Source organism: Mobula hypostoma, chromosome 12 (genome assembly GCF_963921235.1).
Source record: "Mobula hypostoma chromosome 12, sMobHyp1.1, whole genome shotgun sequence".
Classification (NCBI taxonomy): Eukaryota; Metazoa; Chordata; class Chondrichthyes; order Myliobatiformes; family Myliobatidae; genus Mobula; species Mobula hypostoma.
The window spans coordinates 58,218,845-58,244,330 of NC_086108.1; the positions used below are offsets into that span (position 1 = coordinate 58,218,845).

Below are 25,486 nucleotides of genomic sequence, written 5' to 3' on the forward strand. Positions count from 1 at the left end.
ATTAAATTGCATCTGCCATGAGTTTGCCCACTCACCCAACCTATCCAAGTCACCCTGCATCCTCTTAGCATCCTCCTCACTGCTAACACTGCCACCCAGCTTCGTGTCATCCGCAAACTTGGAGATGCTGCATTTAATTCCCTCATCCAAGTCATTAATATATATTGTAAACAACTGGGGTCCCAGCACTGAGCCTTGCGGTACCCCACTAGTCACCGCCTGCCATTCTGAAAAGGTCCCGTTTATTCCCACTCTTTGCTTCCTGTCTGCTAACCAATTCTCCACCCACACCAATACCTTACCCCCAATACCGTGTGCTTTAAGTTTGCACACTAATCTCCTATGTGGGACCTTGTCAAAAGCCTTTTGAAAATCCAAATATACCACATCCACTGGTTCTCCCCTATCCACTCTACTAGTTACATCCTCAAAAAATTCTATGAGATTCGTCAGACATGATTTTCCTTTCACAAATCCATGCTGACTTTGTCCGATCATTTCACCGCTTTCCAAATGTGCTGTTATCACATCCTTGATAACTGACTCCAGCAGTTTCCCCACCACCGACGTTAGGCTAACCGGCCTATAATTCCCCGGTTTCTCGCTCCCTCCTTTTTTAAAAAGTGGGGTTACATTAGCCACCCTCCAATCCTCAGGAACTAGTCCAGAATCTAACGAGTTTTGAAAAATTATCACTAATGCATCCACTATTTCTTGGGCCACTTCCTTAAGCACTCTGGGATGCAGACCATCTGGCCCTGGGGATTTATCTGCCTTCAATCCCTTCAATTTACCTAACACCACTTCCCTACTAACATGTATTTCGCTCAGTTCCTCCATCTCACTGGACCCTCTGTCCCTTACTATTTCTGGAAGATTATTTATGTCCTCCTTAGTGAAGACAGAACCAAAGTAATTATTCAATTGGTCTGCCATGTCCTTGCTCCCCATAATCAATTCACCTGTTTCTGTTTGCAGGGGACCTACATTTGTCTTTATCAGTCTTTTCCTTTTTACATATCTATAAAAGCTTTTACAGTCCGTTTTTATGTTCTCTGCCAGTTTTCTCTCATAATCTTTTTTCCCCTTCCTAATTAAGCCCTTTGTCCTCCTCTGCTGAACTCTGAATTTCTCCCAGTCCTCAGGTGAGCCACTTTCTCTGGCTAATTTGTATGCTACTTCTTTGGAATTGATACTATCCCTAATTTCTCTTGTCAGCCACGGGTGCACTACCTTCCTTGATTTATTCTTTTGCCAAACTGGGATGAACAATTGTTGTAGTTCATCCATGCAACCTTTAAATGCCTGCCATTGCATATCCACCGTCAATCCTTGAAGTGTCATTTGCCAGTCTATCTTAGCTAATTCATGTCTCATACCTTCAAAGTTACCCCTCTTTAAGTTCAGAACCTTTGTTTCTGAATTAACTACGTCACTCTCCATGTTAATGAAGAATTCCACCATATTATGGTCACTCTTACCCAAGGGGCCTCTCACGACAAGATCGCTAATTAACCCTTCCTCATTGCTCAAAACCCAGTCCAGAATAGCCTGCTCTCTAGTCGGTTCCTCGACATGTTGGTTCAAAAAACCATCCCGCATACATTCCAAGAAATCCTCTTCCTCAGCACCTTTACCAATTTGGTTCACCCAGTCTACATGTAGATTGAAGTCACCCATTATAACTGCTGTTCCTGAAGACAAATATAAAATTTGATTGGAAGGTGACACAAGCAGAGATGACAACTTTACAGTAATGGCTAGAGTTTCTGGGAGCAATATGGAAGGTGCAAGATAGATACATCCCGAAGTAGTAGTGGTATTCTAAAGGCAAGATAATACAACTGTAGCTAACAAGAGAAGTCAAAGACAACATAAAAGCAAGAGAGTGCATAGAGCAAAAATTAGTGGGAAGTTAGAGGATCGGGAAGCTTTTAAAAACTAACAAAAAGGCAACTAAAAAAGCCAGTTTTTTTTTTAGGTATATAAAGAGTAAAAGAGGGATGAGAGTAGATATCGGACCGTTGGAAAATTTCACTGGAGAGGTAGTAATGGGGGACAAGGAAATGACAGATGAACTAAATATGTCTTCACTGTGAAAGACACCAGCAGTATGCTAGAAGTTCAATAGCGTCAGAAGGCAGATGTAAGTGCAGTTGTTATTACTATGGAGAAGGTGCCTGAGAAGCTGAAAGGTCCAAAGGTAGATAAGTCACCTGGACCAGATAGACTACACCCCACGGTTCTGAAAGAAGTACTGAAGAGATTGTGGAGGCATTAGTAATGATATTTCAAGTATCAATAGATTCTGGAATGGTTCTAGGGGACTGGAAAATTGCAAATGTCACCCCACTCTTCAAGGAGGGAGGGAGGCAGAAGAAAGGATATTACAGGCCATTTAGCCTGATCTCAGTGCATGGCAAGATGTTGGAGTCCATTATTAATGTTGAGGTTTTGGGGTACTTGGAAGCACATAATTTTTTTTTAAAGGCTTAAGTCAGCATGGCTTCCTTAAGGGAAAATCTTGCTTGACAAATCTGTTGGAATTCCTTAAAGAAATAACAAGCAGCATAGACAAAGGATAGAGGATTGGCTGATTGGCAGGAGGCAAAGAGTGGCAATAAAGGGAACCTTTTCTGGTTGGCTGCCAGTGACTAATGGTATTCCGCAGGGATCAGTGTTGGGACCGCTTCTTTTCATATTATACATCAATGATTTTGATGACGGAATTGATGGCTTTGTGGCCAAGTTTGAGGATGAAAGGTGCAGGAGCAGGTAGTGTTGAGGAAACAGGGAGGGTGCCAAAGGCCTTAGACAGATTAGGAGAATGGGCAAAGAAATGGCAGATGGAATACAGTGTCAGGAAGTGTATGATCATGCACTTTGGCAGAAGAAATAAAAGCATAGACTATTTTCTAAACAGGGAGAGAGAACATACAAAAATCAGAGGTGCAAAGGGACTTGGGAGTCCTTGTGCAGGATCCTTTAAAGGTTAACTTACAAGTTGAGTCAGTGGTGAGGAAGGAAAGTGCAATGTTAGCACTCATTTCGTGAGGACTAGAATATGAAAACAAGGATGTAATGCTGAGGCTTTATAAGACACTGGTGAGTATAATGAGCAGTTCTGGGCCCCTTATTTAAGAAAGGATTTGCTGACATTGGAGAGGATCAGAGGAGATTCGTGAGAATTAGTCTGGGAATGCAAGGGTCATCGCATGAGAAGCATTTGATGGCTCTGGGCCTGTATTCACTGCAATTTAGAAGAATGAGGGGAGATTTCATTGAAACCTATTAAATGTTGAAAGGCCTAGATAGAGTAGATGGAGAGGATGTTCCCTACGTGTGAGGGAGTCTAGGACTGGAGGGCACAGTCTCAGAACAGAGGATTGTCCATTTAGAACAGAAGTGAGGAGGAATATCTTTAGCCACAGGGTGGTGTATCTGTGGAATTTGTTGCCACAGGTGGCTGTGGAGGCCAGGTCATTGGGTGTATTTTAGACAGAGGTTAATAGGTTCTCGATTACTCAGTACATGGAAGGTTAAGGGAAGAAGGCAGGAGAAAGGGATTGAGAGGGAAAATGGATCAGCCATGATGAAATGGTGAAGCAGACTCAATGGGCTGCATGACCTAATGCTGCCTATGATCTAAGTCTTATGGTCTTGTGTCTTAAAACTACAGATGCAGAAATCTGAAAAAACTCAGCAAATCAGACTACATCTGTAGAAAAAGAAACAGCTAACTTTTCAGATCCAAGAACCTCCATCAAAGCACGGAGACATTAGCCTAGGTATCTTGATAAAGTCAGATGTTAAGAAACATTTAAGCTCCTTCTTCTGTGTATTGTGTTGAAAATGCCAGTAAAATGTTGTATATTCTGGCCTACATATGTCTGACAGACCAGAATATACAAAGGAAAGAGAAGGAGGGATGAATGTCAAAAATGGCCAGTCAATACAAACAGTTATGAAAAAGCCAGATATCCAGAGTTGAGTCTTGCAAGCTGCAATGAGCCCAGACAAAAGATGAGTTGTTCCTCAGGCTTGTATTGGGCCACAGATGGAGAGTTGAGTGGTGCTGGTTTGGTGAATTAAAACTATAGCCTCAGAGTCACTCCTGTGAACTGAATGCAGATACTCCACAAAGTGATCCCCAATTCGTGTTTTGTTTCTCTAATGCAGAGCAGGGCATGCTGTAACACTGTATGTAGCACATGAGACTAAGTGCAAGTGAATCACTGCTTCACCTGCAAGGACATTTGGGATCCGTGGATGGCGGAAGGGAAGCAGTCTTAGGACAGGCGATACAACTCGTCCAGTTACACCTTAACTTGCCATCTGATAATGAGCAGTAGACTGAGACAGAAGAGCAGAGCAGGGAGTATCAAATAAGGAACCCCACTGAAATACCAAAAGGGAAGTCAAGTAAGAGTTTGGTAGTGAAATCTTACTGGGGTTGTCAGAAATTGCAAAGGTTGATAGACTAGAAGGTGGGGACTGAGCATCCCGTTCTTGCTTTGCAGTTCTTGCTAGCTTTCTTCCATAATCTGTTTATCTTTTTCTAAAAGTCATCTTTCGCTGATTTCTATAATTTTCCATAATCTTCATGGCTACCATTAATCTTTCCAACAATGGGTGATTTTATTTTCAATTTGATATAATTCTTTCTTTAATTAATCATCACTTGATTTATTTTCTTTTAATCTTTTTCTCTCAAAAGAATACATCTTTGTTGAGACTCAAAACATCTCTCCTTAAATATCTGCCACTACTTATGTACTGTCTTACCTATTAGTCAATTTTTCCAGTCTGCTTAGCCAACTCTGCCTTCATATATTTTAATTATCCTTATTTAAATGTAAGGCATCTGTACAGCCCAAGTTCATCACTATCAAATTGAAAATAAAATGCTATCCTGTTACACTCACTCTCTCTGAGGGTCCTTTACTATGAGATAATTAATCCCTTCTCATTATTCAAACAAATCTATATCAGTCATTATATACCATTTGAAGAATTGTCTCAAAAACACTGCTTCTCAGTACTACTATTACCAATTTGATTTCTCCAATTATCATAAAGAGGAAGTTTCTAGCAATCCATTATTATCTGATTCACTCTCCGCTCTACTGTTAGGGAACCCAGAGACAGTAACATCAGTGACAACTTTCCCTTGCTCCTCATCTCTAATCAAACTGATCATTAAACTTGATATGCTTGCTCCTTACAATTCCACTGATTTATTACTAAAAGACCAATCACACCATCTTTACCTTTTTGCTTATCCTTCCAAAAAGTAGCTAGAATATTTAATTTCCAGCCACATTTTTTGTATTATCAGGTCATAATGTATATATTTATTTCTATTTGTGTATTCAGTGTATTTGTCTTCTTGAGAATGTTGTGTGCATTCAGAAAAAAATTCCCAGTGTTCAATATATATTTACTGGTGCTTTCTAATATTTCTACCTCTGCCACACTCTCAATCATAACAAGGCCAAGTGCTAAATAGAAGAACAACACTTTCATACTCCACTTGAGTAACCATGTTCTTTTCCACCAATTCATCCAGGTTCTCTCCAACTTTGTTCAGCCTTTCCATTCCTTCCTCCCTTGTTATCAGGACTCATAACTGTTTCCCACCCAGTTTCATTTGCACATTACTCATCCACTTGGGTTTTTACTCTCTTAAAGGTATTCTACCACTTGCTCTCATACCCTTGTCTGTGTCTCATGAAATGAAACACAATCGTTCCACACCAGTTATCACCAAGACACACATTTGTGTTGTTGACCCACGCCAATTTGGACAAGGCTCGCATTATTTTAATAGATTATTATGGTCATGGTTCTTCTTTCTATTTGAGACCCTAGCTGCCTGTATGATCACACCAGTACCTCTTCGTCATTATAATCAATCATTACAACTGTATCTTTTACTTCCACTTTAGTATGAGTATGGAGGAGGTATCCTTAACCATAATATCAATATTGCTTCAGGATTCATACAACTTCTAATTCCCTCCAACTGTAGCACAGTGCCATGGTAAGTTTGCTTAGGTCATTCAAATCCTCTCAAAATGAATCCTAACATTGCACTTACCTTTGGAACTAATTGATTTGTACTTCATGTCCATAAACTACTGAGATCCCAGATTATGCCATAGGTTTTTAAAACCTTTCTAACAAAAAAAAGGGTTCACAGGTAGCAGGTATATTAGACCTACCTAGAAGGGACTCCAGTCAACAAGTTCTTACTCAAGTTCACACTAACAATGGGAGTTCCATTAGAAGCATCAAATACGTCATCTGGAACAACAGTGGCCTTTTGGTTACTGGGTCAGAAAGAAGAATGATGTTTAGTTACTGAAAGGGTTTAAGTCAAACAATAAAAATAATAAAGTTACTTCTGGGAATAAATAAATCAATTCTATATACGTAATACATCATGCTTAGGTCCATAAATCTTTGGCTTAAGTAAAGGTGCTCTCATATAACAGTTAAACTGTTGAAATACATAAATAATTGACGTTTTCAAATATCAGAAAGGCTTCCTAAAAAAGATACAACATGCTTAAATTACCTGTAGCAATCTAGAGAGCACAGAATGAGCTTTGAGATCCCATATCTAGGAGGCCATATCTTATTTGTTTCAAGGATCATCACTTGCAAAATTCACTACATTTTAAATATGTAAATTACAAGCTTATTCAGGAAAACACTGGTGGATTCATCTAAACCAGTAAGTTGGAAATGTTGCTCAGCTTTCTCTGACGTCTGTTTTAAATGATTATAAGGTACAACAAATATTTTCATATTTATTAAAATACGCATCAGAATTGAATGATTTTGATAAATTAAAGTTCCTGGAAACAACGCACATCACTAATATCCTAGAGGGTGTGGTTGCTGGTACTGCATTGGGGGCAGGGGGTTAAACTAGAGTTGTAGAGGAATGGGAATCAGAGTGCCAGAATAGATAGTGGAGAGATTGTGGAGATAAGAGTGGGAGGGATTAAAGGAGGAGGGGTGGCATTACTAGTCAGGGAAAATGTTACCACAGAAGACCCAACAAGAGAGTGTGCAAATTTTGATCTCCCGTTAGGGATTGAGACAGGGCAGGTGACCGAACTTTGTGAAGGGAAACACTTTGCATCTAGTAATCATTATGCCATTAGTTTCAATATAATTATGGAAAAGGATAGGTCTGATCCTTGGGTTGAGATTCTAACTTGGAGAAAAGCCATTTTTGATGGTATCAGAAAGGGTCTGCAAGTGTGAATTCAGACAGGTTATTTTCTGGCAAAGGTGTACTTAGGAAGTGGGAGGCCTTCAAAATGAAATTTTGAGAATACAAAATGTATATGTCTGTCAGAACAAGACAAGGATAGCAGGTTTAGGGAACCTTGGTTTGAGAGAGATATTTAGGCCCTGCTAAAGGATAAGAAAGGTTCAATGGAAGTATAGGCAGGTAGGAACAAATGAGGTACTTGAGGACAAGAAATGCAAGAGAACACTTCAGAAAGAAATCACGAAGACTAAAAGAAGGCATGAGTTGGCTCTAGCAGTCAAGGTAAATGAGAATATTAAGGGCTTCTGCAGATTACGAGGGACAAAATTGGTCCTCTGGAAGATCAGAATGGTAATCTATGTGTGAAACCAAAAGAGATGAGGGAGATGTTAAATGCATTTTTTTTCCATCTGTATTTACTCAATACAGGACACAGAATCTACAGAAGTGAGGTAAAGCAGCAGCAAGGTCATGGACCCTGTACAGATTACAGGGGAGGTGGTGTTTGCTGTCTTGAGGCAAATTAGGGTGGATAAATCCCTAGGGCCTGACTGGACGTTCCCTCGGAGCCTGTGGGAGGCAAGTGCAGTAACAGGTGAGGTACTGAAAGATTGGAGGATAGCCAATATTGTTCCGCTGTTTAAGAAAGGGTCTAAAAATAAAACTGGAAATTATAGGCCAGTAAACCTCACATCAATAGTAGGAAAGTTACTGGAAGGTATTCTAAGGGACTGGATATATAAGTATTTGGTAGACAGACTGATTAGCAATAGTCAGCATGACTTTGTTTCACAGGTTGTGTTTGACAAATCTTATATAGTTTTTCGTGGAAGTTACCAGGAACCTTGATGATAGCAAGATGGGGATATTGTCTACATGGGCTTCAGCAAGGCATTTGACAAGGTCCCGCATGGGAGGTTGGTCAAGAAGGTTCAGTCACTTTACATTCAAGATAAGGTAATATATTGAATTAGATATTGGCTTTTGGGAGAAGCCAGAGAGTGGTAGTAGATGGTTGTCTCTCTGACTGGAGGCCTGTAAGTAGTGGCGTGCCGCAAGGATTGGCGCCGGATCCGTTTTGTTTGTCATCTATATCGACGATCTGCATGATAATATAATCAACTGGTACAGCAAATTTGTGGATAACACCAAGATTGGGAGGTCTAATGAACAGCAAGGAAGTCTATCAAAGCTTGCAGCGGGATCTGGACCAGCTGGAATATTGGGCTGAAAAATGGCTGATGGAATTTAATGCAGACAAGTGTAAGGTGTCGCACTTCGGTAAGGCCAAGTCTTAAACAGTGAACGGTAGGGCTCTGAGGAGTGTGGTAGAACAAAGGGATCTAGGAATACAGGTCTATAATCCATTGAAAGTGGCATCTCATGTAGATAGGGTCATAAAGAAAGAGTTTGGCATATTGGCCTTCATAGATTGAGGTATTGAGTACAGGAGTTGGGATGTTATGTTGAAGTTATATAAGACGTTGGTGAGACCTATTTTGCAGTATTGTGTGCAGTTTTCTTCACTTCCTACAGGAAAGATGTAAATAAGATTAAAAGAGTACAGAAAAAAATGATAAGGATGTTGCTGGGACTGGAGAACCTGAGTTACAAGGAATGATTGAATAGGTTAAAATTTTATTCTCTAGAATGTAGGAAGATTCAGGGGAGATTTGATAGAGGCATTCAAAATTATGAGGGGTATGAATGGGTAAATGCAAGCAGGCTTTTCCCACTAACCTCTACAACTCGAAGTCATGGTTAAGGGTTAAAGGTGAAATGTTTAAGGGGAACATTGGAGAGATCAGAAGCTTGAGAGGATGTAATTGATTCAGGTTCGCTAACTGTTTACTAAAGGCAGCGACTCGCGGCAGTTATGGAGCTTTGAGCATTGATTAGCAAGAACAAATTAAAGTAAGGCAGGGACGAAAGGAGTGGTTATCGTTGGAGTAGACAGAGTTAGAATGGAGCTTTTGAGGCTTTAGCTCTTTGAGGTTTTAGTGAGGAGAGGCTTCTGTCAGAGAAGGCAAAAAAAAGCTGTAGGTAGAGTTTTTAATCCCTCCTCCCCTTCTTAACACTTGTTCAGTTAGAACAGTAAAGATGCCAGGCAGGATAATGGAATGCTCCTCTTGCAGGATGTGACAACTACACCTGCGAGAAGTGCACCTAGCTGCAGCTTCTAACGCTCCTTGCTCAGGAGATGAAGCTGGAACTGGATGAACTTCAGATTATTAGAGAGGCTGAGGGTGCGATAGATAGAACATAGAGAGAGGTAGTTACACTCAAGATACAGAACGCAGGAAACTGGGGGACAGTCAGGAAGGGGATGAGGTTAAACAGACAGTGCAAAGTACCCTGTGGCCATCCCCCTCAACAAAAGAAATATTACTTTGGATACTGTTGGGCAGGGATGACCTAGCAGAGGAAAGTCACAACGGTCGGGTCTCTGGCACAAGTCTGACTGTGATTCAGAAAGGAAGGGAAGAGAAAAGGTAAGCTATGGCGATAGGGGATTCGTTAGTTAAGGAAACAGAACCTCTGTGAGCAAGAACGAGATTCCTGGTTTGCATTTTCCTTCCCTGGTGCCAGGGTCTGGGACATCTCTGATCGAGTCTTCAGTATTCTTCAACGGGAGGGTGAACTAGCAGATGTCATGGTCCATGTAGGTACCAATGACATGGGTAGGAAGAGTGATGAGGTTCTGCACAGGGAGTTCAGGGGTGTTAAGTTAGAGGGCAGGACCTCCAGGGTTGAGATTTCAGGATTGCTACCCATGTTGTCTGTTAGTGCGGCCAGAAACAGGAAGATTATAAAGTTTAACTCATGACTACAGAGTTGGTGTAGGAGGAAGGGCATAAGATTTTTGGATCATTAGGGTCCCTTCCAGGGAAGGTGGAACATATACAGAAGAGTCATTTTGTATCTGAACTGGAAGGGGACTAATATCCTAGTGGGAATGTTTGTTAATGCTGCAAGGTTGCGTTTAAACTAGAGTTGCAGGGGGATGGGAACCAGAATGCCAGAACAGTTTGTGGAGAGATTGTGTAGACAGATGTTGCTAAGACCTCAGACAAAGTCAGGAATCAAAAGATTGAGCATGCTGCATATATTTCAATGCACATAGTATCATAGGAAAGGTGGATGAGCTCAGGGCATGGATCAACACTTGGAATTATGATATTATAGCCATTAGTGAGACTTGGTTGCAGGAGGGACAGTACTGGCAGCTCAATATTCTGGGGTTCTGTTGTTTTAGATGTGACAGGGCGAGAGAGATTAAAAGAGGAGGGGTGGTATTACTAGTCAGGGAAAATGTCATGGCATTGTTCCGTCAGGCCAGACTGGAGAACTTATCCAGTGAAGCATTATGGGAGAACTGAGAAATAAGACAGGTATGACCATATTAATGGTGATACATGACAGACCATCCAACAGTCTGAGGGATTTAGAGGAACAAATTTGTAAAGAGATCACAGACTGTTGCAAGAAACAGAATGTTGTTAGGTAGGTGATTTTAAACTTTCCACATGTTGCCTGGGAAACCCATACTGTAAAAGGACTAGATGGGATAGATGTGTTCAGAAAAGTTTCCTTAATCAGTACGTAGAAATCCCAACAAGAGAGTGTGCGATACTTGATCTGCTATTAGGAAATGAAACAGGGCAGGTGACAGAAGATTGTGTAGGGGAACACTTTGCATATGGTGATCACAATGCACAATAAATAAATATGGAAAATGATAGGTCTGATCTGCGAATTGAGATTCTAAATTGCAGAAAGTCTAATTTTGATGGTATCAGAAATGATCTGGCAAGTGTAATTGGAACAGTCTGTTTTCTGGCAAAGATGCACTTGGTAAGTGGGAGGCCTTCAGAAGTGAAATATTGAAAATACAAACCTTGTATGTGCCTGTCAGAATAAAAGGTAAAGATAACAAGTATAGGGAACCTGGGTTTGCAAGAGATATTGAGGCTCCGATTAAGAAAACAAATGCAGGTACATAGCAAGTATAGGCAGGTAGCAACAAATGAGGTGCTTATGGAGTATAAGATATGCAAGAGAACACTTGAGAAAAAAATCAGGAGGGCTAAAAGGCAGCATGAAATTGCCCTAGCAAACAAGGTGAAGGGGATTCCAAGGGCTTCTACAAATATGTTAAGAGCAAAAGAATTGCAAGGAACAAAACTGGTCTTCTGGAAGATCAAAATGGTAATCCATATGTGGAGCCAAAAAAGATGGGGTGGATCTTCAATAATTTTTTTGCATCTGTATTTACTCAGGAGATGGACACAGTTTATAGAAGTGAGGCAAAGCAGCATCATGGGCCCTGTACAGATTACAGAGGAGGTGGTGTTTGCTGTTATGCGTCGACTCGGGGATCTAAAGCCCCAGGGCCTGACAAGGTGTTCTCTCGAACCTTACGGAAGGCAAATGCAGAAACTGCAAGTGCTGTAGCAGAGATATTTAAATCATCCTTAGAGGCAGGGGAGTTACCAGAGGATTGGAGGATAGCCAAGGTTTTTCCATTGTATAAGAAAGGCTCTAAACATAAACCAGGAAATTATAGGCCGGTGAGTCTAACATCGGTTGTGGGAAAGTTATTGGAAGGTATTCTAAGAGACCAGATTTCTGAGTATTTGTATAGATAGACTGATTAAAGGATAATCAGGATGGCTTGGTGTGGGAAGGTCATGTCTAACCAATCTAATAAGAGTTTTTGAAGGAAGTTACTAGGAAAGTAAATGAAGGCACGGCAGTGAATGTTGTCTACATGTTGTCAAAGCATTTAACAAAATCCCACATGGGATGTTGGTCAAGAAAGTTCAGTCATTTGGCATTCAAGATGAGGTTATAAATTAAATTAGGCTTAGCTTTGTGGAAGAAACCAGAGAGTGGTAGCAGATGATTGCCCCTCTGACTGGAGGCCTGTGACTTGTGGAGTGCCACAGGAATCATAGAAACCATAGAAACTACAGCACAGAAACAGGCCTTTTGGCCCTTCTTGGCTGTGCCAAACCATTTTCTGCCTAGTCCCACTGGCCTGCACACGGACCATATCCCTCCATACACCTCCCATCCATGTATCTGTCCAATTTATTCTTAAATGTTACAAAAGAACCCGCATTTACCACCTCGTCTGGCAGCTCAATCCATACTCCCACCACTCTGTGTGAAGAAGCCCCCCCTAATGTTCCCTTTAAACTTTTCCCCCCTCACCCTTAACCCATGTCCTCTGGTTTTTTTCTCCCCTTGCCTCAGTGGAAAAAGCCTGCTTGCATTCACTCCAACTATACCCATCATAATTTTATATACCTCTATCAAATCTCCCCTCATTCTTCTACACTCCAGGGAATAAAGTCCTAACCTATTCAACCTTTCTCTGTAACTGAGTTTCTCAAGTCCCGGCAACATCCTTGTAAACCTTCTCTGCACTCTTTCAACCTTATTTATATCCTTCCTGTAATTTGGTGACCAAAACTGAACACAATACTCCAGATTCGGCCTCACCAATGCCTTATACAACCTCATCATAACATTCCAGCTCTTATACTCAATACTTGGATTAATAAAGGCCAATGTACCAAAAGCTCTCTTTACGACCCTATCTACCTGTGACGACACTTTTAGAGAATTTTGTATCTGTATTCCCAGATCCCTCTGTTCCACTGCACTCCTCAGTGTCTTACCATTAACCCTGTATGTTCTACGTTGGTTTGTCCTTCCAACGTGCAATACCTCACACGTCAGTATTAAACTCCATCTGCCATTTTTCAGCCCATTTTTCCAGCTGGTCCAAGTCCCTCTGCAGGCTCTGAAAACCTTCCTCACTGTCTACTACACCTCCAATCTTTGTATCATCAGCAAACTTGCTGATCCAATTTACCACATTATCATCCAGATCATTGATATAGATGACAAATAACAATGGACCCAGCACTGATCCCTGTGGCACACCACTAGTCATAGGCCTCCACTCAGAGAAGCAATTCTCTACCACCACTCTCTGGCTTCTTCCATCAAGCCAATGTCTAATCCAATTTACCACCTCTCCATGTATACCTAGCGACTGAATTTTCCTAACTAACCTCCCATGCGGGACCTTGTCAAAGGCGTTACTGAAGTCCATGTAGACAACATCCACTGCCTTCCCTTCATCCACTTTCCTGGTAACCTCCTCGAAAAACTCCAACAGATTGATCAAACATGACCTACCACGCATAAAGCCATGTTGACTCTCCCTAATAAGCCCCTGTCTATCCAAATGCTTGTAGATTCTGTCCCTTAGTACTCCCTCCAATAACTTACCTACTACTGACGTTAAACTCACCGGCCTATAATTTCCCGGATTACTTTTCGATCCTTTTTTAAACAACGGAACAACATGAGCCACTCTCCAATCCTCCGGCACTTCACCCATAGACAGCGACATTTTAAATATTTCTGCCAGGGCCCCTGCAATTTCAACACTAGTCTCCTTCAAGGTCCGAGGGAACACTCTGTCAGGTCCCGGAGATTTATCCACCTTAATTTTCCTCAAGACAGCAAGCACCTCCTCCTTTTTAATCTGTACACTTTCCATGGTCTCACTACTTGATTCCCTCAATTCCATAGATTTCATGCCAATTTCCTTAGTAAATACAGACGCAAAAAACCTATTTAAGATCTCCCCCATTTCCTTTGGTTCCGCACAAAGCCGACCACTCTGATCTTCAGGAGGACCAATTTTATCCCTTACAATCCTTTTGCTCTTAATATACTTGTAAAAGCTCTTTGGATTATCCTTCACCTTGACTGCCAAGGCAACCTCATGTCTTCTTTTAGCCGTCCTGATTTCTTTCTTAAGTATTTTCTTGCATTTCTTATACTCCTCAAGCACCTGATTTACCCCCTGTTTCCTATACATTTCATACAACTCCCTCTTCTTCTTTATCAGAGTTGTAATATCCCTTGAGAACCAAGGTTCCTTATTCCTATTCAATTTGCCTTTAATCCTGACAGGAACATACAAACTCTGCACTCTCAAAATTTCCCCTTTGAAGGCTTCCCACCTACCAATCACATCTTTGCCAGAGAACAACCTGTCCCAATCCACGTTTTTTAGATCCTTTCTCATTTCTTCAAATTTGGCCTTCTTCCAGTTCAGAACCTCAACCCTAGGACCAGATCTATCCTTGTCCATGATCAAATTGAAATTAATAGTGTTATGATCACTGGAACCAAAGTGCTCCCCTACACAGACTTCCGTCACTTGCCCTAATTCGTTACCTAACAGGAGATCCAATATTGCATCCCCTCTAGTTGGTCCCTCTATATATTGATTTAGAAAACTTTCTTGAACACATCTTACAAACTCTAAACCATCTAGACCCCTAACAGTATGGGAGTCCCAATCAATGTATGGAAAATTAAAATCCCCTACCACCAGTACTGGGTCTGTTGATCTCTACGTCAATGACATGGATGATAACTGAATCAGCAAATTTGTGGACGACACCAAGACCGGTAGTGTAGTGGACAGTGAGAAAGGGTATCATGGCTTGCAGAGCAATCTGCATCAGCTGGAAAATTGGGCAGATGGAACTTGATGCCAGACAATTGCACTTCAACAGGACCAACCAGGTGAACGGTACGGAACTGAGGAGTGTGGTAGAACAAAGGGATCTGGGCACACGGGCCCATAATTCATTGAAAGTGGCGTCACAGGTAAATAGGGTTGTAAAGAAAGCTTTTGACATATTGGCCTTCATAAATCAATATATTGAGTACAGGAGATAAGATGTTATGTTCAAGTTGTATAAGACATTGGTGAGGCCTAATTTGGAGTATTGTATGTAGTTTTGGTCACCTACCTACAGAACAATGTACATAAGATTGAAAGAGTACAGAGAAAACTCACAAAGATGTTGTCAGGTCTGGAGGACTGGAGTTATAAGAAAAGATTGAATAGGTTAGGACTTTATTCCTTAGAACGTAGAAGATTGAGACGAGATTTGACAGAGGTATACTAAATTATGAGGGGTATAGATAGGGTAAATGCAAGCAGGCTTTTTCCACTGAGGTTAAGTGACAATACAACTGGAGGTCATGGATTAAGGGTGAAAGGTGAAAAGTTTAAGGGGAATATGAGGGGAAACTTCTTCACTCAGAGGGTCGTGAGAGTGTGGAATGAGCTGCCAGCACAAGTGGTGCATGCGGGCTTGATTTCAATGTTTAATCAAAGTTTGGATAGGTACATGGATGGTAAGGGTACGGAGGGCTATGGCTCTGGTGCAGTTAATGGGAGTAGGCATTTAATAGTTTTGGCAAGGACTAGATGGAGCTGAAGGACCTGTTTCTGTGCTGTTCTTTTTAATGTTTATCTATATATATATATACATTGCTAATATATATCTATCATATATACATGGCTAATCTGAAGAACACAAGTGCAAAAAGACAGTGTTGCCCAAAATGTTACAAGGGTTAGCCGATTACACTGGGTTCAAATTACATAACTGTACAGTCATTTTCAGAATAACATTTGCAGGAAAAGTAGGACATAGTGGTTATATTCTTAATTATGAGTGGCATGCATTAAGAAGAGCAGATGTTCAATAAGGATAAAACTTATCTTCTCAAAAAGCCCGAAAGACAAGTACACCACCCAGACTGGTGAGGAATTCAGAGATTGGAAAATTCACCAGCATAAAAAAATACACAAAAGATTCCTCCTGCATTAATTTTTTAATGTTAAAAGCTAGAATGAGATATTGTCTCAATGCTTTGCTTCTGTTAATATTTAGTGTCTAGGGCCCTGTGAAGGTTGCTACCTTAGAACTGAAGAATCCTTTTATCTAAAAACGTTCTAAATTTCTGGAATATGGCAAGACCAACATTATTGGCTATCTCTAATTCCCCCTGAACTGAGTGGCTTGCTAAACCATGTTACAGGGCTTCCATGAGACAATGCAGATGTAACACCCTGGGAAAGGTTTCACTGCTAATGTAATGGTCTTTCTGTAGAAGCACTGCTAATGTAATGTTTTTTTCTGTAGCAGCAGTGCTTGGGTTATGGTTGGAGATAACGGGGGCTTTGGAATGTGCGCCGTCTAATGAAAGGAGTGTTGCGTGATTGAGATCGAGGTGATCTGAGTCTTTTGTTCAGCAGAAGATGGAGAGAGGAGATGCCAGAAAGGAGAGGTCGTAGACACCAGAAAGGAGAGGACAGAGTGGGGATGACAGTCGACGAAGCCAAGGGAAATCGATGGAGGTCCAGCGGAAGGGAAACCATGAGCTCCAACTTGTGCAATTTAGACTGTTTCATTAAAATGGGCCTTTTTCTTTTTGTTTTACTTTACTAACTATACTATACTTTTTTATATATATACGTATATATACACACACACATTCACACACATATTTTTTATATACACACACATATTCTTATATTACACACACACACACACACACACACACACACAGTGGCATGCAAAAGTTTGGGCACCCCGATCAAAATTTCTGTTACTGTGAATAGCTAAGCGAGTAAAAGATGAACTGATTTCCAAAAGGCATACAGTTAAAGATGACACATTTCTTTAATATTTTAAGAAAACTTTTTTTTATTTCCATCTTTTACAGTTTCAAAATAACAAAAAAGGAAAAGGGCCCGAAGCAAAAGTTTGGGCACTCTGCATGGCAGTACTTAGTAACACCCACTTTGGCAAGTATCACACCTTGTAAACGCTTTTTTGTAGCCAGCTAAGAGTATTTCAATTCTTGTTTGGGGGATTTTCGCCTATTCTTCCCTGCAAAAGGCTTCTAATTCTGTGAGATTCTTGGGCTGTCTTGCATGCACTGCTCTTTTGAGGTCTATCCACAGATTCTCAATGATGTTTAGGTCGGGGGACTGTGATGGCCATGGCAAAACCTTCAGCTTGCACCTCTTGAGGTAGTCCATTGTGGATTTTGAGTTGTGTTTAGGATCATTATCCTATTGTAGAAGCCATCCTCTTTCCTCTTCGGCATTTTTGTTTTTTACAGACGGTGTGATGTTTGCTTCCAGAATTTGCTGGTATTTAATGAATTCATTCTTCCCTCTACCAGTAAAACTCCCCATGCCACTGGCTGCAACACAAGCCCAAAGCATGATCGATCCACCCCCGTGCTTAACAGTTGGAGAGGTGCTCTTTTCATGAAATTCTGCACCCTTTTTTTTTCCTAAACATACCTTTGCTCATTGCAGCCAAAATTCAGCGTCAGGTTTGCAAAGGAACATCTAAGCGAGCCTGGTGCATTTTGGAAACAAGTCCTGTAGACTGATAAAGTTAAAATAGAACTACCTGGCCGCAGTGAGCAAAGGTACATTTGGGAAAAAAAAGGGTGCAGAATTTCATGAAAAGAACACCTCTCCAACTGTTAAGCACGGGGGTGGATCGATCATGCTTTGGGCTTGTGTTGCAGCCAGTGGCACGGGGAACATCTCACTGGTAGAGGGAAGAATGAATTCAATTAAATACCAGCAAATTCTGGAAGCAAACATCACACCGTCTGTAAAAAAGCTGAAGAGGAAAAGAGGATGACTTCTACAACAGGATAATGATCCTAAACACACCTCAAAATCCACAATGGACTACCTCAAGAGACGCAAGCTGAAGGTTTTGCCATGGCCTTCACAGTCCCCTGACAAGAATCTGTTGGTAGTCCTCAAAAGAGCAGTGCATGCAAGACGGCCCAAGAATCTCACAGAATTAGAAGCTTTTTGCATGGAAGAATGGGGGAAAATCCCCCAAACAAGAATTGAAAGACTCTTAGCTGGCTACAAAAAGTGTTTACAAGCTGTGATACTTGCCTAAGGGGGTGTTACTAAGTACTGCCATGCAGGGTGCCCAAACTTTTGCTTTGAGCCCTTTTCCTTCCTTGTTATTTTGAAACTGTAAAAGATGGAAATAAAAAAGTTTTTTGCTTAAAATATTAAAGAAATGTGTCATCTTTAACTTTATGCCTTTTGGAAATCAGTTCATCTTTTACTTGCTTAGCTATTCACAGTAACAGAAATTTTGACTGGGGTGCCCAAACTTTTGCGCGCATGTGTGTGTGGGTGTGCATGTGCGTATATTTTTATATACCTGTGCCTAAGACCTTGGCACAGTACTGCAGTGATTTCATACATTGCATTCTACTGCTGGCACAAAAAACCCCTCAAATTTCATGACATATGAGAGTGATGATAAACCCGATTCTGATACAAGTCTCTGTTGTGGACAGAGTAGGAAGGGATCAGAGAGAGGGGAATCGTGGTTGGAAAAAGGGGAAGGAAGGGGGAGGGAGTGGGAAGGACCAGAGAAACATTCTGTAGTGATTAATAAACCAATTGTTTGGAATCAAATGACTTTTCCTGGTGTCTCAGGGCTGGGTGTGTCTGCACCCACACCACCCCAGCCCAAGGGACTCCTATTCTGCCACCTGCCCCACAGCCCTCCCATGTCACTTCACCCTCACAAAAGTCTTAGGCACCCTAGCTATATACGAGGGGTGATTGATAAGGTAGAAGGAGTCAATTTTAGAAAACCTAGCACATTTATTTTTCAACATCGTCAACATTTTTCAACTCATCAATTAATAACTCATCGGAGGTGATTGATAAGTTTGTGGCCTAAGGCAGAAGGAGATGAGTTATTAACTTCAAACTTTCTGCATAATCACTCAGAGTTGAACTGCATGTGCATGTAACGAGAGCCTTACACCACGAGCTTATCAATCACCCATCTGTGGACACCTTCTGGAGGTCCAAGATCCGTATGCTCCACGACCGCTGGACTAAGTGTGTAAATATTGGAGGGGCTATGTTGAAAAACAAAATGTGCTAGGTTTTCTAAGATTGACTCCTTCTACCTTAGTCCACAAACTTATCAATCACCTCTCCTATATGTGCTTAGCTAAGGCTTTTGCACAGTACTGTAAAAAACCTCACCATAACAAAGATATAACTTCCATTGAACAAAGTACATAGACCCTCTATTCCCTATTTATCTACAGTGATGCAAAACAATCCTGCAAAATTAGATCACTAAGTCTGAAACTGCACACCTTTCAAATACCATATACCTAAATAATTACATAGCAAATTCTGAATATTCTCATTGTAAAATTTCATGCTCATATGTTAAATTCCAAGCTACAGTGTAAACAATTGAGCATAGAAGTGATACCTTTCAAGATAAAAAAGCTGAATAAACATCAAGGGAACAAGCTATTTTATGTCTACTACTGTGTAATTAGAAAGAATTAATAGATAATCTAGTGGTTAAAGTTTTTCTAAGTAAATATTAGTAAAATTTCATATAAATGTCAAAATAATGATATTTCAATATGAAGCCAGAGACTGAAAAGTACTGCTGTTCAAATGAGGCTAGATGTACTTGTACACAAATTACTGACTTTTAACATCAAGTACAGCAGGTGATTAAAGAGGTAAACTGAAGTTTGACATAAGTTGCAGGACAAATTTGAGTACAACAGTCGAGATATTGTGCTCCAGTTGTATAGGATACTGCAGGAGCAAATCAAAAGTACTGTTTACTGGCCTGGCCTCCCAACCCAAGGATATACTCTGATAGAGTGTTGAGAAGGTTGACCATTTTGATACCACTCAGGTCAGTCAATGTCAAAACATTTCAGTTCCCGGGCTCTGACAATCAAGTCTGCACTTTTGGGCCTGTCCAGATTCAGAATCAAATTTATCATCACTGACAACAACAATGTGAAATCTGTTGTTTTGCAGCAACGGCACAGTGCAAAGACATAAAATAGCTATAATTTACAAAAATGAATAAATAAAGCAAAAAAGGAACAAGATGATGGTGTTCATGGACCATCATCTTATTCCTTTTTTGCTTTATTTATTCATCCATCATTAAATCTGATGGTGGAAGGGAAGAAGTTGTTTGGAATCACTGAGTGTGGGTTTTCAGGTTCTTGTACCTCTGTGTAGTAATGAGAAGAGGGCATGCCTTGGATGTTGAGGATCCTTACAAATGGATGTCACCTTCTTAAGACACCACATCTTAAAGATGTCCTTGATGGTGGGGTGAGTTGTGCCTGTGATGGAACTGGATGAGTATACAACACTCTGCAGTTTTTTGCAATCCTGAGTCTTACAAACTCTGTACCAGACTATGATGCAACCAGTCAAAACGTTCATTTACAGAAATTTGAAGGAGTCCTTGGTGACCTACTGAATCTCCTCAAACTCTTAAAGTAGAATTCTGTTCGAATGTACAGGGGTTGAAATTATAAAGCTTTGGTGAGATATTATTTGTGTAGTACAGTCTGGTTTGGCCTCCTTACCTAAAATGAAGATATATTCACTTTCAGGTCGGTGTGACGTTGTGGGATAAGGAAGGTATCCTGTGAAGAGTGTTTAAGTAGGACTACCCTAAGCTCGTTAAGAAGTGGTCTCATTGGTTCTGAGGGGGACTGATTGGGCAGATGCTCGGAAGCCATTTTCTCTAGGTGGGAAATCTAGGATTAGTGAGCAGAGTCTTAGAATGGAAGGTCAGCAATTAAGAACTGAGAATAGGGGGGGAAACACCCTTACTCAATGTTGAAAGCTTTTGGAATTCTCTACAGCCTCAGGGATAGTCAAACCTGATCTTTTTGGATTAACAGTAAAAGGATATGGGTATTGCACAGGTAAGTGAACTTGAGCCGCAATTTTACTGAATGCAAAGAAGGCTCAAAAGCCCATATTGCTTACTTCTGCTCTATTCCTTACAGCCTTAAAACTCAATTTATCTTCAGAGACAATAGTCTTTTATCCCAACTTCAGGAGCAGATCTATATCAGGCATCTTTCTGTCCAAAGAAAGAAATATGTCCATTTCTCCCCCAAAAGTATTACCCGAAGGATTCTCAAGGCTGGAATAATGAAAGGGGACAGCTATAATGCTTCTTCCATTTCAAAACTGTATACAACAATTCAACTACAAATATTTAATTCTACATTATATCTGAATAGGAGCAATTGCACAGATTAACAGCCTTCAATAAAATTCCAAGTTAACAGTTCCAAGTTTGTATTGAGGATTTTGTATGAAGTATGATTTTAGCAGTATTATGATCGATTAAAGTTAGAATGAATTTATACTGAGAAGATGGGCATTATAGCAAAACACATAAGTATTACTTCAACAGAGATTTCAATATTGCTAAATTTATTCTTCTTCCACATTACATACCAGTATTCTAAAACCTTGCGTGATCCTAGGCTGTACACAGCAGACTTAGACTCACTTGGAAATGTCATAGCTGTTGCTGGATCATTGTCACCCGGTTGTTCTTGTCAAAAAACACAAAATAAGCATTATTTGAACCATGTACACAGATAAAAGGAATAGGTCTGCCACTCAGTGTCACACTTCTTTCATCTATATTCTGCCATTATTCTCTGGTCAAGTTGCTCATAGAATCAAAATGAAACTTCATTATGAAGAGTAAAATACTAGTTAGTTACATATAATTTCAAGTTATAGAATTCTTCTAGTAAATCTGTGATGCATTCCCTACAAGGTCATCATTTATTTCCTTAAGTTTCAGATCAGAACCCTGCATTGGGAAGTTTCTGATCGTCAACCACAAAACATTGACATTTCCTTTCCTTCCAGACTTACTGCTTGACCTGCTGAGATCCTCCATCAGATTGGTTGTTGCTCCAGATTCCCACATCTGTAGTCACTTGCTTAGACCATAAGATAAAGGAGCAGAATTAGGCCATTTGGCCCATCTAGTCTGCTCTGCCATTTAATCATGGCTGATCCAATTTTCCTCTCAGCCCCAATCTCCTGCCTTCTCCCCATATCCCTTCATGCCCTGACCAATCAAAGATCTATCAACCTCTGCCTTAAATATAACCCAATGACTTGGCCACCTGTGGCAATGGATTCCACAGAGTCACCATTCTCTGGCTAAAGAAATTCTTAATCAACTCCATTCTAAATGAATATACCTCCATTCTCACCCTGTGTCCTCTGGTCTTAGTCTCCCCCACCATAAGTATCATGCTCTCCACATCCAACCTATCGAGGTCTTTCAACATTTGACAGATTTCAATGAGATCCCCCCCCCCCCCAATCATTCTTCTGAATCCCAGTGAGTACAGGCCCAGAGCTATCAAATGCTCCTCATACGATAAGCCTTTCAATCTCAAAAGAAAGGACTATAATTTCCTTTCTTCTGGCCTATAATTTGCTTTCTTCTGCCTCTCTCACTTCTCGAAGAGTGGAATGACATTCGTAATTTTCCAGTCCTCCAGAACCATGCCAGAATCCATTGATTCGTGAAAGATCATTACTAATGGCTACACAATCTCTTCAGCCACCTCTTTCTGAACGCTGGGGTGTACACCATCTGGTCCAGGTGATGTATCTACCTTCAATTTCCCAAAAACTTTCTCCTTAGTCAGAGCAACTTTACTTACTAGTGCCCCCTGACACACCTGAACTTCCGCCATACTGCTAGTGTACTCCACAGTGAAGACTGATGTAAAATACTGCTCTAAAGTTAGCAGTATTTCCCCCTCTTGGGATCCAGACTGGCCTGATTTTCCCAATCTACCTGCATACTGAAATCCCCCACGACTATCATAACATTGCCCTTTTGACATGCATTTTCTATCTCCCATTGTAACTTGTAGACTATATCGTTGCTACTGTTTGGTGGTCTGTATATAACTCCCATCAGGGTCTTTTTACCCTTGCAGTTTCTCAGCTCTCTCCATGATGGTTCTACAGATTCCTATCCTATGTCACCTCTTTCTAAGGATTTGATTCAATTTTTCACCAACAGAACTACCCCACCTCCTCTGCCTACTTGCATGTCCTTTAGACACAAGGTGAATCTTTAGACGTTAAACTCCCAGCTATAATCTTCTTTCAGCCACGATTCAGTGAGGCCCACAATGTCATAACCACCATATTTCCTTATTTTCTACCATCTACTTTGTAATAAAGAACAATATTCCAATTGTAATTTTTCATAATTTTTGTATATATGTATAAGCATCTAACATATTTTGCATGTGAAAGGTTAAATCCCACTGCTCCTGAACTCCTGGTCTCCTTATAGAAAATATTTTGATTTATTCTCACTGAACTTCATCTGCTAGAGTTTTCTCCAATAACTAAACATTACCTCTTTACTGCTTTCTGGTTCCATCTAATACCATGTCATTAAGTACAATAGTAAGCTGCAAACAAGGATATATAGACTTTATTCCTTCATCCAGGTTGTTAATAAATATGGTGGATATTTGTGGACCTCAGCATAGGGTGCTTTGGGAGAATTTGCCATATCCCATTAATCAGTGGTTCACCTGTAAGGATATATATATTTGTCCATGTGTTTCACTATCACGTGCTAGTTGGAGATGAACGTTGGAGGGTGTCTGGAGATATTTTGTTTGAATATGCAGTTCAATTCAAAAGAGGAATATATAGCAACACTCTTAAATTATGTCACAGGCAACGGAAATGTAGGCACACCTCTAAATGCAAAATGTGCATCCTGTGTGATGACCTCCAATGTACCCAGAAGATTATCCAGAGCAACACAAACTAATAGCTGCTCAGTTAATTAAACTGCAGCTGACATTAGTCGTTCTTGGAAATTTACCAAAATAATAAACCTATGCATGAAATTTAATTTTTTCTGTTGTCTCTGAACCTTCAAGTTATTTTCTTCTCACATATGGCAACCTTATCATCTATTTGTTGGGCAAAGAATCTGGAATACTTTCACTTGTGACTGGTATAAGGAGTTCAAAGTAACACCCCTTGGATCTTCCCACTCTGGAAAAACACTAATCATCTGCTAAACACATTTTCATGTAAGTATTAGGAACTTATCAAATAAAGGATAAATTGCAAACCCTCACCATAAAACTTATTGTTTTACGTGATTGATTTTTCTGAGGATATTTCTATTGTCATACCTTTTGTGAAGACCACAATGAAACCTGCTTACAATCAAAAGAGCTAAAAAATGAATTATTCCACAAAATTAAAGCCACTTAAACATACAGAAGTCCCTGGTGCCATCTCAGGAAAATGTATTCATTTTCAATAAAATCACACTGGTATATTACAAAGATAGCTACTTGAGTAAAAAATAAGTTGATTTTGTACCTTCGATTCTACTCCTCAAGTATTTGAGAAGTTCTTGTGTTCCTCTCTGTAAATAAAGTACATTTTTTAAACAAAAGCCGGCGAAGAAACATCCTAATTTCTCTTTAACAAATGCCAACTAAACTTGGAGGAAGTTAGTGAGTAATATGAACCATAACTAGAAAATATATCAAAATACCAAGGGCTGCATGCAAGTGGAATGACTGCAAACTAACTACTATGCTGAGGAAGAGACCACGATGACAGGAATATATTTTTTAAATTGTGGACTCCGCAAACCTCATGGCTCCAAAATATGTACTACGCACAGAATGTTAGAGGTACCTGCACTGACTGGAGGATCATCATGTGTATTAAGTCAATAAACTAATTAGCATGACCGAATATTACTTATTTTTAATATATATTTTAAAGGTACTTATTGATCCATTGCAACAGCATGAGCAGTAGCCGAGGAACAATCAGTAATAAGATTTTCAGCTTTATTAAAAGCAAAGTAGTTTTCTTTTTCAAAACAAAACATGATAATTTTCTTTGTTGTTGGTCTTTGAACTTTTTAAAATCAACCGCAATTGAGGCCTGTTACCGGACCTGCCTCTCGGTTTTGTTGCACTACCTTACTTTCCCTTTTCTATTTTCTGTTTAGACTTATAATTTAAATTTTTAATATTTACTATTGATTTGTACTCCAGGGAGCACGAAGAGCAGAATCAAATATTGCTGTCATGATTGTACACTCTACTATCAATTGTTTGGCGACAATAAAGTATAAAGTACAAAACCTCAGCAATACTTTATCACCATTAGATACTTTGACAAAGTTTTTTCTGGAAATGATCAGTCAAGTAGGGGTATACACTAGTGCCAGAAAGTTTGGGAACCCTGTAGAATTTCCTCTATTGCAGCATAAATATGACCTAAAATGTGATCAGATCTTCATGTAAGTTCTGAAACTAGATAAAGACAACCCAATTAAATAAACACAAAAGACCATTATACTTGTTCATTTATTTAGAGAGAAAAATAATCTATTATTACAT

General features: G+C 40.1%; 1 protein-coding gene across 1 annotated transcript in view; it reads right to left on the bottom strand.

Annotated features, from left to right (window-relative positions):
- lrrc40 (leucine rich repeat containing 40) overlaps window positions 1-25,486 on the bottom strand; it is a 101,572-nt gene that overhangs the window by 9,485 nt on the left and 66,601 nt on the right. The window contains exons 9-11 of the mRNA XM_063064218.1: window positions 24,447-24,492; window positions 21,504-21,603; window positions 6,225-6,332 (exon numbers count right to left, since the gene is read on the bottom strand). Coding sequence (XP_062920288.1) covers window positions 6,225-6,332; window positions 21,504-21,603; window positions 24,447-24,492 — 254 coding nt within the window. The remainder of the gene's footprint in view (window positions 1-6,224; window positions 6,333-21,503; window positions 21,604-24,446; window positions 24,493-25,486) is intronic.